This window comes from Staurois parvus, unplaced genomic scaffold, assembly GCF_062004578.1.
Source record: "Staurois parvus isolate SC_StPar_1 unplaced genomic scaffold, SC_StPar_1.0 ptg000104l, whole genome shotgun sequence".
Lineage (NCBI taxonomy): Eukaryota > Metazoa > Chordata > Amphibia > Anura > Ranidae > Staurois > Staurois parvus.
Genome location: NW_028317900.1, coordinates 9,603,611 through 9,618,988, shown reverse-complemented (window position 1 = coordinate 9,618,988; position 15,378 = coordinate 9,603,611). Strand labels below are relative to the sequence as shown.

Genomic DNA, 15,378 nt, shown 5'->3' with positions numbered 1-15,378 from the left:
CCCCTCCCCTCCCCTCCCACCCCCACTGCTTACACTTTTATATACCTTGTACACCCCCCAATGCTCATTCTCACATATAAGTCCCCAGTCACACTGGATGCAAATTGGCATGCGATTTGCATGCCATTCGATTTGCAAACCACATGCCAAGTCGCACCCTATTGTGAAAACTAAAACTAGAGAGTGCAAAATCTGGTGCAGCTGTGAATAGAAAGCAATCAGCTTCCAGGTTTTATTGTCAAAGTTTAATTGAACAAGCTGAAGTTAGAAGCTGATTGGCTATCATGCACAGCTGCAACAAATTTAGCACTCTCCAGTTTTAGTAAATAAACCACATTGTGTTTTTCTTAAAGTTCTGATTCCTTATTGAACAGGTTCTTTAGGTCTAACTCTAGGCACAAATAACCAGAAATAGTTATGCACAACAGGGCTGACCTTCAACATAATTTTTTTTACTGTTATCTTGAATTTCAGTGTTTCCATATATACAGTGATGAGATTTTCCTTGAGCTCCCAGATATGAACACCTAAAGAAGCTGTTGTTAAGGGGACGCAGTCTTCTGGTTGAGTGGGGATCCTTCAAGATGTGCAGGAACTATGGCAATTTTGTGGCTGTAGTCCCCAAGAGATATAAAAAGCCAGCGGGTGATTCAGCCCATCTGCCTCTACCTGTACCCAAAATATACCTATTGAGCGAGCTTGCCTTTTAATGCCAAGAAAGGCCAAATTTTATTTTCTATGTTTAAGGTAAAATGCCTAGTAAATGGTTCAATTTATACATGCATGTAATGTTGATCTATTACCTGGCTTGTTTGGGATATGCTACGCATCTTTTCATTTTCACGATGCAGTGCTAGGGCTTCTCCTTCTTTAGTTCTTTCTACACTCCATCCCATTGTTAGCATCGTTTTCACAGATTCTCTTACAGGCCAACGATAAATTTCTTTCTCCTGGCAAAGGATACAAATAAATTGTCACCTTGATACTGGAACAGTTAGATAGCACTCAGTGTTCCATGAATCTATAAATATTCACAACATGCTACTATAATGCTTTTAGGGTCAAAACTAGACAAAGTCACGGTGTACTGGGACTTGATTGCTGAATTGAAAAATGAAACATCAACCAGGAGATTTTGTGCACATCACAACTCATAGATTATATTCCAAACCATATAGCATCAGAAATGTAACCAACACAGATAGATGATAAGCAAACTAGAGATCTAGTATTCATGTCAACATACAACTAATAAAAAGGAATGGAAAAAAAATCAAATAAAGCCTCAGCTGCCTTATTATAACCAGAAAATGTTAAAAATGTAAACTATTAATTATATTACCAATAGAACATCTTGGAAAATGTTTACACCTTGGATCTTTAGATATAATATGAAATATTACTTTTTGATACAGTAATTATAAACATATTTCACCATCAGAAACATTTGAAATATGTAGCTTTCAACTAATATTCTATGTGTACCAAACATAAGCAATAGACTGTTTGCAATCTGTATGCGTGTCACATAATCAACAGTACTCCAAGGTTGTGAAAATGGATTGTGTGTTTATCAGTTGTTGCAGAAGTCAATTTTATTAATGTTTTAACAACAAACTGGCAGGTTGTGCCGAGATAAAACAGGGTCTGGGATGTGTTTGCTTCCCTTGCATACAGTGTGCATTCTTGCATTTGACTCGGTAAACTATTCCCTGTCCACACCAGCCTAAGCTTACTGTTCCAAAGGCTTATTTATCTGGGTTTTCTAATTCACACCTCCCAAGCTAATTTCAGGCACTCTGCGATATGTTTTTGGTTCAGATATTCTCCTATTAATCTGCGAATAACTAGAACTATTTCTCTCTTGTAGCCTTTCCTGGCCAGGGCCACAGACATGGAATAAGAAAGATGGCAGTAAATAGTCACAACGTTTAAAACTATGTCAATGGCAATTGATGAGCCTTTAAGAAAGGACCTCTTTGCTAGGTAGGCAAAGAACTTAGCGTATGTGATCCCTTTTGGTCTGATAAAGTGAATCTATAGCCAAAACTTTAAGTTTTAGAGTGGGGAAAGATTTGAACCACTGTCAGTTTTTGCTGCTGTCCTAGGCTCAGTTTGAGAGATTTCCCTTTGCTCATTGTCTTGAGGGAAACCTTTTTATTAGACAGGAAGTAAGGAAAACTCTCCAACAACAACACAGAAGTATAAATGCTTTTTAAAAAAAAAAAATTAAAAATAGCTGTAGATACACTTAAATATATAATTGAAAATGTTTTGTTATATATGTTTAATAAGTGCAAAATCATTATCTGCTGCAAGAAATTAGGAGCCATCCTGGGCATGCTTCCTGTCTCAAGGAGTGTAATTAACTTCCCCCTAGTTCTAATCTTTAACTACAGAACAATTAGTCTCCATGCTGTGAAGGTAATAAAAAGAGGAGGTATTCAATAGTTTAGCAAAAGAGAACTGGGCAGGGTTGACATCATTCAGTCCACAAAATTGCTGTGTTTTGCCAGCCCACAAAAAGAAGCTAGAAACTGACTTAATTTCTGGCAGATCAACAGATATTTTTCTATAGTTATAGGGTCTTAAAAGGGATAAAATTAGCAGAAATGTGTATGCATTGCCGTGATGTACTGCATATGTTTTTTTGCCCTGACACACTTTAACAAAGTCTCATGAGCGTAAATAGCTGGGTAACCCATGTAATGTTCCTGCAATTTCCTCTTTTGCCCAGTTCTTTCTTTTCAACTGAAATCCTTCAATTTATATAAATTTCCAAGTATGCTTAAAGCACTTCAAACAAGCTCACAAAATCCACCAATTTAGCAAAAGCTACAGATTTAAATTAAAACCTTTTTTCCCATATAACTGACTTATTTCTGCTGAGACAAACTGTACTAATTTATATACCACTCATTTATTCGCTATTTCTTTTTTTGTTAAAGATTTTCATAGGTTTAGGCAGTAACCAGATGTAGAGACAAGCAGAGATATTTTCTTAAACCCTATAAGAATGCTAATACTCACATTCTACATTCCTTACAAAGCTTCTTTTTTTCTATAGCCTGACAAACAAAAAACTTTTAATGTAGATATAGTTAAAATTTCTAGTGCGATCTGTATTTTGTTTAACTGCAGTCAAGCTACCGTTACCAGCCACAATCATTCAGAAGTGGTTACACACAAAAGGAAGATGAACAGGATGCAGCTTCAGCAGGCAGAGATTAGCTCAAGCATTAAAAGTTAACAATAACATGGATGGAATAATCTCAATTCCTTAGTTTTGGTATTTAGGTAAATATAGAGTGGTAGGATACAGTCTAACATTAGCAAAATACATGAAGAACACGGACCTTATCATATGTAACCAACACTTGATGCTATCTATAATTGTAAGCAATAATGGAGGTGCCAAATACATTCACAACATAAAAATTAAAAATTAATCTTTATTTTTGTTTTTATACAAGAGAAGAAACAGCAAATAAACAGCACAAGCTGACATTATTACAGTTTTTTGTATTTGATCTTTATTGACCCAAAATTACAACTGAAAATCAAACCAACATTTCTATTTCTCGTATTTCCCAGTTATTTGATTTGTTTTAAGATGTGGTTTGTAACTGTCATTTTATTTTAGCTGTAGGAAAAATATATCAAACAATTTTGTGTGAAATCTGGGGTTCAAAATCAAGATTGCATCATTTTGTGGGTAAGGCAGAATTCTCATCTTTAGTGTTACAGAACATCCACATGGATAGGGCATTAGAGCACATCCATTATATTTGAATGGTTGGAAGTGTCCAAAAGTGCTTAATAAGTGCTGGATATAACTAAAGCAGAGCCTTCAGTTTCTAAAATGTGGTCAATATTAATCCATATCTGCACATGTAAAGACTCCATACAAACTACTGACTACTTTAATCCGACTCAAATACACAAACATTTTTCTGATATACTGCAGAGTCACTTATGAAAAAGCATTTCTCATAGATATTCCCCATCGATAAAATTTAAATGATTAATTATTTAAAGCAGAACTTTACCCTTAACTTGATAAAAAGTATCTTTAGCAAGGAACATATATTCCACATTAATAATTATGCTACCAAAAGTATTGTGTGCTGTAAATTTCCTCCAGCATTGTTCGTTTCTTCTTGCTGGAGGCTGCCATTTTGCTGAAGACCAGAGTCCCTCAGCAGTAGTAAATCTTTACGCTGTCAGCAGATTGACCTCTACAGTTTCGCCAGTGCCAAAAAATAGAGAGCAACTGAGCATGTGCAGAGCAAAGGGGCCAGCATAAAGTGATCTAGCAGGTCTTCATTTTCTGAAGGAATTTACCAGTAGATAAAAGAAAAAGGCATAAGAAGATATGGGATGGTATCCAAGCCCTGGAAGCAAGAAAAGGAGTGGTGATAAGGCCAGCAGGTAAGGGGGGGGGGCTGGTTATTTTGAAAAAAAAGAAGATTATGAAACAGAAATGGCCAGAATAATTAATTATGTAGATACATATTAAAAACTAGCAGCTGATTCCACTTTAAAACCTAAAAAGAGGCTAGAAAAATGGGTTAAAGACGGTAAAAAGAAAAAAATATTAACAAATAAAGAAGCTAAATATTTGACACCCGAGGCACCTAAAATTCCGGTAATATACCAGGTACTCAAAATGCATAAAAATAACACCAAACCACAAGGAAGACTTATTATTAGTGGGATAGGGTCTCTGTATTCCAGATTGGGGGAGTACCTGACATCTATCTTCAGAACCTAGCAGGCATGGGTAAAGCAGTCTTAAAAGATAGTAAAGATCTCTTGAATATACTTAAAAAGGTCCCAGTGAATAGTAGAACCATCTTAGCCACAGTGGACGTTGAGTTCTTATACACTAGCATCAAACAAAGGGATGGGTTAAAGGCCACTAAATAGGCCTTAAATACACTATCCAATTTGAAAACTCTCCAAATACAGTATATTTTGGAAGGTTTGGAAATGGCCATGGCTAATAGTTACTTATGGTACAGGGGGGAGTTTTATAATCAAATAAAAGGCTTAGCTATGGGGGCAAGGTATGCACCAAATGTAGCCAACATTTTTTTGAACAACTGGGAGTAAGAGGAAATTTTTACCAAACAACCCTCCGAATTAGTTGTATATTAAAGATTTATTGATGATATTTTCATCATGTGGGAAGGAAATAGAGAGGACTTGGAATCATATCTGGAAGGATTAAATAACAACAAGTATAGCATTAGGTTCACTAGCAATATCGATGAACAAATGGTGGAGTATTTAGACCTTCAAATTTGGAAGAAGGTAAAAACATTATGTACACGTACCCACTTCAAGGAAACTGATAGAAATGGGTATACAGTATATCAGTAAGAAGTTGTCACCATACGGGATGGGTGAGAGCCATCCCGAAGGGACAATTCATGAGGATCAAAAGGAATTGACAATAAAGAAGAGGATTACAAAATCAAGTCAAATAAACTAATAGAAAAGTTAATAGAAAAAGGTTATAAAAAGGATATGTTAGAAAAAACAAGAGACCTGGTAAACAGAATGGATAGAGCTGAATTATTGAAGGAAAAGCAAAGGGCTAAGAGCAAATTTGATCTGTCTTTTGTAACTGGATACACAGTATAAAAAAGTAGAAAGATGTATCAACAAATACTGGCCAATTCTACTTTGAGATCATTCATTAAAAAAGATTTTTACCAAAAAGACCCTAGTTTATTTATAGAAGAGGTCTGGGACTCAGGAATTTGATAGCAAAAAACATAATAAATCCTCTCAGAAAGCAGGTAACTTTCCTGGATAGACAGGGTTTTTATAGATGCAAAAGGTGCAGAGCATGTAAATTAAAGAAGGACAAAAATAGAATGATGTCAAAATTTGTCTCGGACACCAGGAAAAAAATTCCAGTTGACAAATTCATAACATGTGATAGGAGATATGTCACCTATCTGCTAACGTGTCCATGCGGCCTATATTATGTAGGCCGCACAATTAGAAAGTTATCTAAAAGAGTGGAAGAGCATCTAACTAATATTAAAAATGGTTTCAAAAAGCATAGTGTATCAAACCATTTTAGGCTGGTACACAATAAAGATCCTGCACTCCTGTCTTTTTATGGTATAGATAGAGTAATTAAGCATTGGAGGGGAAGTGATTTAGTTAAGGAGATTTCCAAAAATGAAACACATGGATATCTAAACTTAACTCTTTGGCACCCAATGGGTTAAATATAGAAATAGACCTCAATTGTTTTTTAACCAATTTTTATGGAAGGAAATCATTTTGGTTTATACCCATCCTATAAAAATAGGAGCCATTAGTCAGGAATAATTACTTTATATACACCTAAGTGATTAAGAAGGGAGGGAAGAAATGTAATTGGCATTTATAGAATGCCGGGGGGTCATCATTTCAGGTTTTTCCCACTAAATGGCATCTTAACTAGACAGGTTTTATATAAAAAATAAAAGGGGCAGGGGTTTTCCAGTTTTTCAAAAAAGTCATGTATATGGTATTGTAATAATTTTTACAAAAAGTTTTTATATTGTTTTATACTTTTGTTTTTAATTTTTATATATACATGCTTGGTATTGTCAGGAATGGACTGGCCAGCAATAGTGGGACTCAGCTGCCTTATGAGCTGCAGTACCAGGGCTGGCCAGCGGGTGCTCCCAGCAATCAGAGACTCAACCTTGCAGCCAGTCAAACACCTGGAACTAATTATACTGGTGTATTTAAGGGACATTCAGACCTGCAGACTCTGCCTTGGTGTTGTGTTTCTCTTGGGCCCTGTATCCTGTTCCTTCTCTCTGTTCCTGTCTGATTCTCTGCTGACCCTGCTCTGATCCCTGGCTTGTCTGACCATTCTCCTCTGCCTGACCCTCTGTACCACGCTGCCCGCTACCTGCTGAACCTGGCCTGTGACCCCGACCATTCTCCGCTTGCTCCCCCTGTACCTACCTGCCCGACTGATATTGACCCGGCCTGCCTGACGACGCTTGCATTGTATGTACTGTTATCTGTGGGTGGTTGGTTTGTTTGCACTGTATTATGTTTTAGTATTGCACTGCGTTTATGTTTGTATGGTTAGTGTTAATAAATTACATTGTTTATAACATATCTGAAGTCTGCGTTTCCCTGCGTCAGTCACACACCTCTGGTCATACCCGGGAGCCCTGACATTACACCAAGGCCAATCCTGACCAGAAGTGGCTGCACAGGGAAGCCATCTTGGCTTGTTGATGGGAAGGATGGATCTGGATGAGGTTGTGTATTTATATCTGCTAGTGTTTGATGACAGGGAGTATGCTTATCAAACTCTGAAGGAGTATCCCCGGGATGAACTGCTAGAATGTATACGGCTCGCTCATGTTCTAGTAGATCAGGGCACAGAGTTCTCTTTGATTGAGGTTTGTGCTGAGTTGGTTTCATCTGGTACCCCCGAATGCAGGGATGAATTTTTGCCACCATTTAGTGCAGACCAGGTAGAGTCCCTGGTGTGGTTATTAGAGGATGATGTGGGTTACTTTCTGGAGCGTTATTCCACATGTTCACCACAGACACTAAGAGATTGTATAAACGCAGTGCAGTCATTGACCAGACAGGCTTTGTGTAAGCTCAGCTTTGTTCAACCCATACTGCAGACATGGACAGATTTGTTGCACCCAGCCTCAGTCAGCTTACAAAAACCCAGTCCTGCTTCTAATCTATTTCCTCAAAACTCTATTCCTGCATTCCCAACAGCTCCTCCTGCCCTGCTATCTACCGCATGTCAGTCCCCTGTTCCCACTCGCTGCACCTATCCTGCCTTTAACCCTGTAAAAAAGCCCTCTGTAGCAACTGCTCCCTCTCCTGTTCCATCCTCCAGTTCTTCTCTCTCTCCAGCTGCTCCATTCGTTTGCAGACCTGCGTTTACTTGCAGTGCTCCAGTAGTTAAAACCAGAAAAAAGCGAAAATTCTTTCCAACCAATACCATCCTGCCAGTATCCAAACCGGTGAACCTGCCTTCCGTGGTTCAGCCTGAAGCCTCTACTCAGCCTGAATCCTCTACTCAGCCTGATGCCTGTACTCAGCCTGATGCCTGTACTCAGCCTGATGCCTGTACGCAGCCTGATGCCTCTCTTCAGCCTGATGCCTCTACTCGGCCTGAAGCCTCTACTCAGCCTAATGCCTCTACTCGGCCTGATGCCTCTATTCGGCCTGATGCCTCTACTCAGCCTGAAGCCTCTACTCGGCCTGAAGCCTCTACTCGGCCTGAAGCCTCTACTCGGCCTGAAGCCTCTACTCGGCCTGAAGCCTCTACTCAGCCGGATGCCGGCATTCAGCCTGATGCCTCTACCCAGCATGATGAACTGATCCAGCCTGACGATCCTATTAGGCCAGTTGACTCGATGCCCGCTGTTGATCCAGATGATCCGGTACCTGATCCGGTGCCCGCTGTCGTGCCAATTGACTCAGAGCCCGCTGTCGTACCTGGTGACTCGATGCCCACTGCCTTGCCAGATGACGCGGTGCCCGCTGGCGAACCAAATGACCTGATGCCTGGTGACCCAGTGCCCGCTGTTATACCTGGTGACCCGATGCCCGCTGTCGAGCCAGACGATCCAATGCCTGGTGACCCGGTGCCCACTGCCTTGCCAGATGACGCGGTGCCCGCTGGCAAGCCAAATGACCTGATGCCTGGTGACCCAGTGCCCGCTGGCATACCTGGTGACCCGATGCCCGCTGTCCAGCCAGACGATTCAATGTCTGCCCCAGTGCCCGCGGTCATGCCAGTTGACTCGGAGCCCACTGCCTTGCCAGATGACGCGGTGCTCGCTGTCGAGCCAAATGACTTGATGCCTGGTGACCCGATGCCCGCTGTCCAGTCAGACGATCCAATGTCTGACCCAGTGCCCGCGGTCATACCAGTTGACTCGGAGCCCACTGCCTTGCCAGATGACGCAGTGCCCGCTGTCGAGCCAAATGACCTGATGCCTGGTGACCCGATGCCCGCTGTCCAGCCAGACGATCCAATGTCTGACCCAGTGCCAGCGGTCATGCCAGTTGACTCGGAGCCCACTGTCGTGCCTGGTGACTCGGTGCCCACCGCTTCGCCTGGGGGCCCGAGACCTGTCGCTCCGCCTGGGGGTCCGGCGCCCGCTGCCCCGTCTGGGGGCCTGAGACCTGTCGCTCCGCCTGAGGGCCCGAGACCTGTCGCTCCACCTGGGGGTCCGGCGCCCGCCGCTCCGCCTGGGGGCCCGATGCCTGTTGCCCCGCCTGGGGGCCCAATGCCTGTTGCGCCGCCTGGGGGCCCGATGCCTGTTGCCCCACCTGGGGGCCCGATGCCTGTCGCCCCTCCTGGGGGCCCGGCGCCCGCTGCTCCGCCTGGGGGCCCGATGCCTGTCGCCCCACCTGGGGGCCCGACGCCTGTCGCCCCGCCTGGGGGCCCGACGCCTGTCGCCCCGCCTGGGGGCCCGGCGCCCGCCGCTCCGCCTGGGGGCCCGATGCCGGTCGCCCCGCCTGGGGACCCGATGCCGATCGCCCCGCCTGGGGGCCCGATGCCTGTTGCCCCGCCCGGGGGCCCGGTGCCTGCTGCTCCGCCTGGTGGCCCGCTGCCTGTTGCCCCGCCTGGGGGCCCGATGCCTGTTGCCCCGCCTGGGGGCCCGATGCCTGTTGCCCCGCCTGGGGGCCCGATGCCTGTTGCCCCTCCTGCGGGCCCGGCGCCCGCCGCTCCGCCTGGGGGCCCGACGCCCGTCGCCCCGCCTGGGGGCCCGACGCCCGTCGCCCCGCCTGGGGGCCCGACGCCCGTCGCCCCGCCTGGGGGCCCGACGCCCGTCGCCCCGCCTGGGGGCCCGATGCCTGTCGCCCCTCCTGGGGGCCCGGCGCCCGCCGCTCCGCCTGGGGGCCCGATGCCGGTCGCCCCGCCTGGGGACCCGATGCCGGTCGCCCCGCCCGGGGGCCCGATGCCTGTTGCCCCGCCCGGGGGCCCGGTGCCTGCTGCTCCGCCCGGGGGCCCGGTGCCTGCTGCTCCGCCCGGGGGCCCGCTGCCTGCTGCTCCGCCCGGGGGCCCGGTGCCTGCTGCCCCGCCTGGGGGCCCGGTGCCTGCTGCTCCGCCTGGTGGCCCGCTGCCTGCTGCTTCGCCTGGTAATCCGATGTGCCTCTGCCCGGAGTCCTGCCCGATGTGCCTCTGCCCGGAGTAATGCCCGATGTGCCTCTGCCCGGAGTCCAGCCCGATGTGCCTCTGCCCGGAGTCCAGCCCAATGTGCCTCTGCCCGGAGTCCAGCCCGATGTGCCTCTGCCTGGAGTCCAGCCCGATGTGCCTCTGCCCGGTGTGCCGCTGCCCGGAGTCCTGCCCGGTGTGCCGGTCTTTGATATCCCGCCAGTTACCAGACCCGGGCGGTGGAACATTTTGCCCAGCTAGGACTGTTTGGAGCGTCCTGAGGCCGCTCCTTGAGGGGGGGGGTACTGTCAGGAATGGACTGGCCAGCAATAGTGGGACTCAGCTGCCTTATGAGCTGCAGTACCAGGGCTGGCCAGCGGGTGCTCCCAGCAATCAGAGACTCAACCTTGCAGCCAGTCAAACACCTGGAACTAATTATACTGGTGTATTTAAGGGACATTCAGACCTGCAGACTCTGCCTTGGTGTTGTGTTTCTCTTGGGCCCTGTATCCTGTTCCTGCTCTCTGTTCCTGTCTGATTCTCTGCTGACCCTGCTCTGATCCCTGGCTTGTCTGACCATTCTCCTCTGCCTGACCCTCTGTACCACGCTGCCCGCTACCTGCTGAACCTGGCCTGTGACCCCGACCATACTCCGCTTGCTCCCCCTGTACCTACCTGCCCGACTGATATTGACCCGGCCTGCCTGACGACGCTTGCATTGTATGTACTGTTATCTGTGGGTGGTTGGTTGGTTTGTTTGCACTGTATTATGTTTTAGTATTGCACTGCGTTTATGTTTGTATGGTTAGTGTTAATAAATTACATTGTTTATAACATATCTGAAGTCTGCGTTTCCCTGCGTCAGTCACACACCTCTGGTCATATCCGGGAGCCCTGACAGGTATGCACATCTCGGCAAAAATTCACTGAGACAAACTAAAGTGCTCACTACATCGGAATCCGGTAGGCAGCCATAATATGGTAGTCTCATTAGTATTATCCAATGGGAAATTTAGGCAAAGTATATAAGGCCCAGGGAAAATGGCGGATGTGAGCTTCCTGAGGATGCCAGATTAATGAAACATGTAGAGGTAGAGAGTTACGTCCAGCTACATCTGGGTCGTCAACGTCAGTTCCGTTTCTGGCTATTGGAAAGCATGCCGGCTCCAGTAAGAGGAGCGTCGGTTAGCGCAATACAGCTGAGTATATTAGTGCAAGGATTGGGGACCAACAAATGTGAGTGCACCCTTGTTGTTTACTACACCATGAGAATTTTCTTTTCTGACTTATGTTGATTTGAAACTGCGGAATTAAATGGGGAGAATATAGAGAAGAAATCAAATGATATTATAAAGCCTGGTGACACAAAGCGCAATTGACCTTCATTTAAGTAAGAGGTCATAAGTAAGGGGTCATGGATGGTTGGAGAGTGCAATATATTGGCATATAGTAGTGGAACACAAAGAGGCGTTTTGGCACACAATTTTGTGCGGGACTTTTGATTATTTGCAAACTTTTCATAAAGATAACTTTCTCATACATTATTTTTTCTGTGTTGAAATTCAATTAAATTCATTTTATTCCTCAACATTCTACAAACAATACCCCATAATGACAATGTGAAAGAAGTTCGTTTTGAAATCTCTGCAATTTATTAAAAATGAAAACAAAAAAACACATGTACATAAGTATTCACAGCCTTTGCTCAATATTTTGTTGAAGCACCTTTAACACCAATTACAGCCTCAAGTCATTTTGAGTACGATGCTACAAGCTTGGCACACCTATTTTTGGGCAATTTCTCCCATTCTTCTTTGCAGTACCTCTCAAGATCCATCAGGTTGGATGGGGAGTGTCGGTGCACAGCTATTTTCAGATCTCTCCAGATTCACAGAGTTGTCCCGTAGCCTCTCTTTGTTATGCTTAGGGTCGTTGGTCTGTTGAAAGATGAACCATTGCCCCAGTCCAAGGTCCAGAGTGCTCTGGAACAGGTTTTCATCAAGGATGTCTCTGTACATTGCTGCATTCATCTTTCCTTCGATCCTGACTAGTCTCCCAGCTCCTACCGCTGAAAAACATCCCCACAGCATGATGCTGTGACCACCATGCTTCGCTATAGGGATGGTATTGGCCAGGTGGTGAGCGGTGCCTGGTTTCCTTCAGACATGACGCTTGGCATTCAGTCCAAAGAGTTCAGTCTTTGTTTCATCAAACCAGAGAGTTTTGTCTCTCATGGTCTGAGAGTCCCTCAGGTGCCTTTTGGCAAACTCCAGGCGGGCTGCCATTTACATTTTACTGAGGAGTAGCTTTCGTCTGGCCACTCTACCATACAGGCCTCATTGGTGGAGTGCTGCAGATATGGTTGTTCTTCTGGAAGGTTCTCCTCTCTCCACAGAGAAACACTGGAGCTCTTTCAGAGTGACCATCGAGTGCTTGGTTACCTCCCTGGCTAAGGCCCTTCTCCCTCGATCGCTCATTTTGGCCGGGCTGCCCACTCTAGGAAGATTACTGGTGGTTCCAAACTTCTTCCATTTACGGATGATGGAGGCCACTGTGCTCATTGGAACCTTCAATAGTGCAGAAAATTTTCTGTACCTTTCCCCAGATCTGTGCCTTGACACAATCCTGTCTTGGAGGTCCATGGACAATTCCTTGGACTTCATGGCTTGGTTTGTGCTTTGACATGCACTGTTAACTGTGGGACCTTATATAGACAGGTTTATGCCTTTTCTAATTATGTCCAATCAACTGAATTTCCCACAGGTGGACTCCAATCAAGTTGTGGAAACATCTCAAGGATGATCAATGGGAACAGGATGCACCAGAGCGCAATTCTGAGTGTCATGGGAAAGGCTGTGAATACTTATGTACATGTGTATTTTTTATTTTTAATAAATTTCAAAGATTTCAAAACAAACTTCTTTGACGTTGTCATTATGGGGTATTATTTGTAGAATGTTGAGGAAAGATTAATTTCAATCCATTTTGGAATAAGGCTGTAACATAACAAAATGTGGCAAAAGTTAAGTGCTGTGAATACTTTCTGGATGCACTGTATATAGTTATTGGCATATAACACGGTTGTTTTATGATTAACACTGTTTTTATTCATAAGTGGCCCTGCACATCTATGGGGTTAGTTAACAAATATTAAAATTATTTATTTTGATCATAACAATTTATTTTTGGGTAGTAAGAGAAGGCGGTCAGTTATTTTTACCAAATATATGAACTGTTCTTAAACTAAATCTTAGTAATAGCATAATCTTTTTAATACCACATAAAGAATTGTAAACATTGATGGCTTTATCAAAGACATCATTTAAACATTCACCATGCAGGCTGGATAAAGTTTTGAACCCATGTATATGCAAACCATAAAAGTCAGTCGAAGTCTGCACTACAGGTGAAAGGGCCCTCCAAACCATAAACTCCTCCTGGGGCTCAAAGTGGGCAAATCTTCAAACTTGTCAGCGTAATCCACTATCGATCACCACCGTAAGCACTGTAGCCTCACTGCCCTCTTTAAATCAGGGAAATCCAATTCTAAAACATAAGCATAAGAAGGAAGCGCACCAGCCTAGTGCACTACTGTAGGACCCTTTAATGATTAAAACAAATCTTACAATATACTCACAAATGACAATGATGTATAAACATATCATATGGTGATGCCCTCTGCCCTCTGAGGAAGAGGGCATCACCCTTGAAACATGTAAGATGCTTCCTTTGTTGGACTTACTTTGATGGTGTAATTGACATTGATATGCTTATAGGTCATTTGTGAGTATATTGAAAGACTTGTTCTAATCATTAATTGTCCTACAGTAATGCACTAGGCTGGAGCGCCTCCTTCTTATGTCTGTGTTTTGAACTCTTATATGCAGTTACTGCTATATACAGCAATATACTCTACTCACAATACCTGTAGCTGCAGACTTGCACAAGAGATAAGAAGAATGTTAGAATATTACAGCTTGCAAACTTGCTTTAATGCATAAATATTTTCAGGATTTGTTGCAGGAACATCCCTCTTTACATAAAGAACATGGGTAACATGGGAAGGCTACTTGCACACTAAACCTTTAGCCCATGTACCTCCAATCCTGACCTTTTTTATTGTGGCTTTTTTTATTAGAGGCAGAGGCAACAGTACACACTAAAACACTAGAAATGGATGCACACAGACTTAAAGTGGTTATAACAAATCTGCCTACATAAGTTGTACATGTCTATTAGCAGTCTTCTCTTCTCTACAGTTCAAAGTGCTGAACTTATAAAGCTTGTCTAAGAGTTCAGAAAAAAGGGGGTAGGGAGCTGAAGTCACACTCTTCAGAGCTCACTGGGGAGAGTTCTGAGAGCTGATTGGGGTAAAGAGACACCCCCCCACCTCCACACAGCTCACAGGAACAGAGCTCAGATTGTCACTCTGCTGGAGATTCTTCCACGTCACCATTTTTCTCTTGGTGTCAAGAAGACTTGTCAGAAATAATTCATGCTGATAGCAGAGGAACAAAGCAGCAGACATAAATGATATTTAATTTTCTAAATTGTATACACTATAGATACACACTATAGATGGATATGCTTTGTTCATATTTTATGTCTGAAGTTTGCAACCTTTAATGCCTAGTGTGCAAGTAGCCTGGAGGTATTAACAGTTTGTTTATTTTGGTTTGGGTTTATTGCCTTATACCATTATTCATCTTATGTTACGCATCAGATGCTGGCGTGCTACACCAACATTCTTCATAGAAAAATTATTGACATTTTTTAATTATTTGTTCTGTAACATCTAAAGCTGTTCAATCCTGGAGACAGCAAAACAGCCCCAAACCCTGATGCTCCCGTTCCATACTTCACCATGGTGATTTGCTTTGTGATTGTTTCTTTACTTAATTTTACTTTTGATTTCCAAGGACTACATATCCCATGGTACCCTGCTGCCTACAGGCAGTGGTGTTTGTTCTGACTGCAATGTGGAATGAATATGTGATTTAAAATTTTGACCATAAAAACATGTTAAAGGTGATTAGAACCTCTCAGTTGAAAAGATCCTTATTGCAGAACATTAGTAGTTGTTAACCTGGTACTTCATAACTGTTTACTAAGGGTAAATGCGTTTTTACCACTGAAATTTCCTATGTTGTGAGCAAAGCACACTTCCACTCATGTGAATCAGTAGAGCTAGAGTAATCAGTCTGATTGGGTATTGT

At 43.9% G+C, this 15,378-nt stretch overlaps 1 protein-coding gene across 8 annotated transcripts in view; it reads right to left on the bottom strand.

The window, feature by feature from the left end:
* The window catches only part of RYR3 (ryanodine receptor 3), a 954,561-nt gene that overhangs the window by 374,310 nt on the left and 564,873 nt on the right, over positions 1 to 15,378 (bottom strand). For all 8 annotated transcript variants that reach the window (XM_089671311.1, XM_089671312.1, XM_089671314.1 and 5 more), the window contains one exon: positions 804 to 950. In XM_089671311.1, the coding sequence (XP_089527437.1) occupies positions 804 to 950 (147 nt within the window). The remainder of the gene's footprint in view (positions 1 to 803; positions 951 to 15,378) is intronic.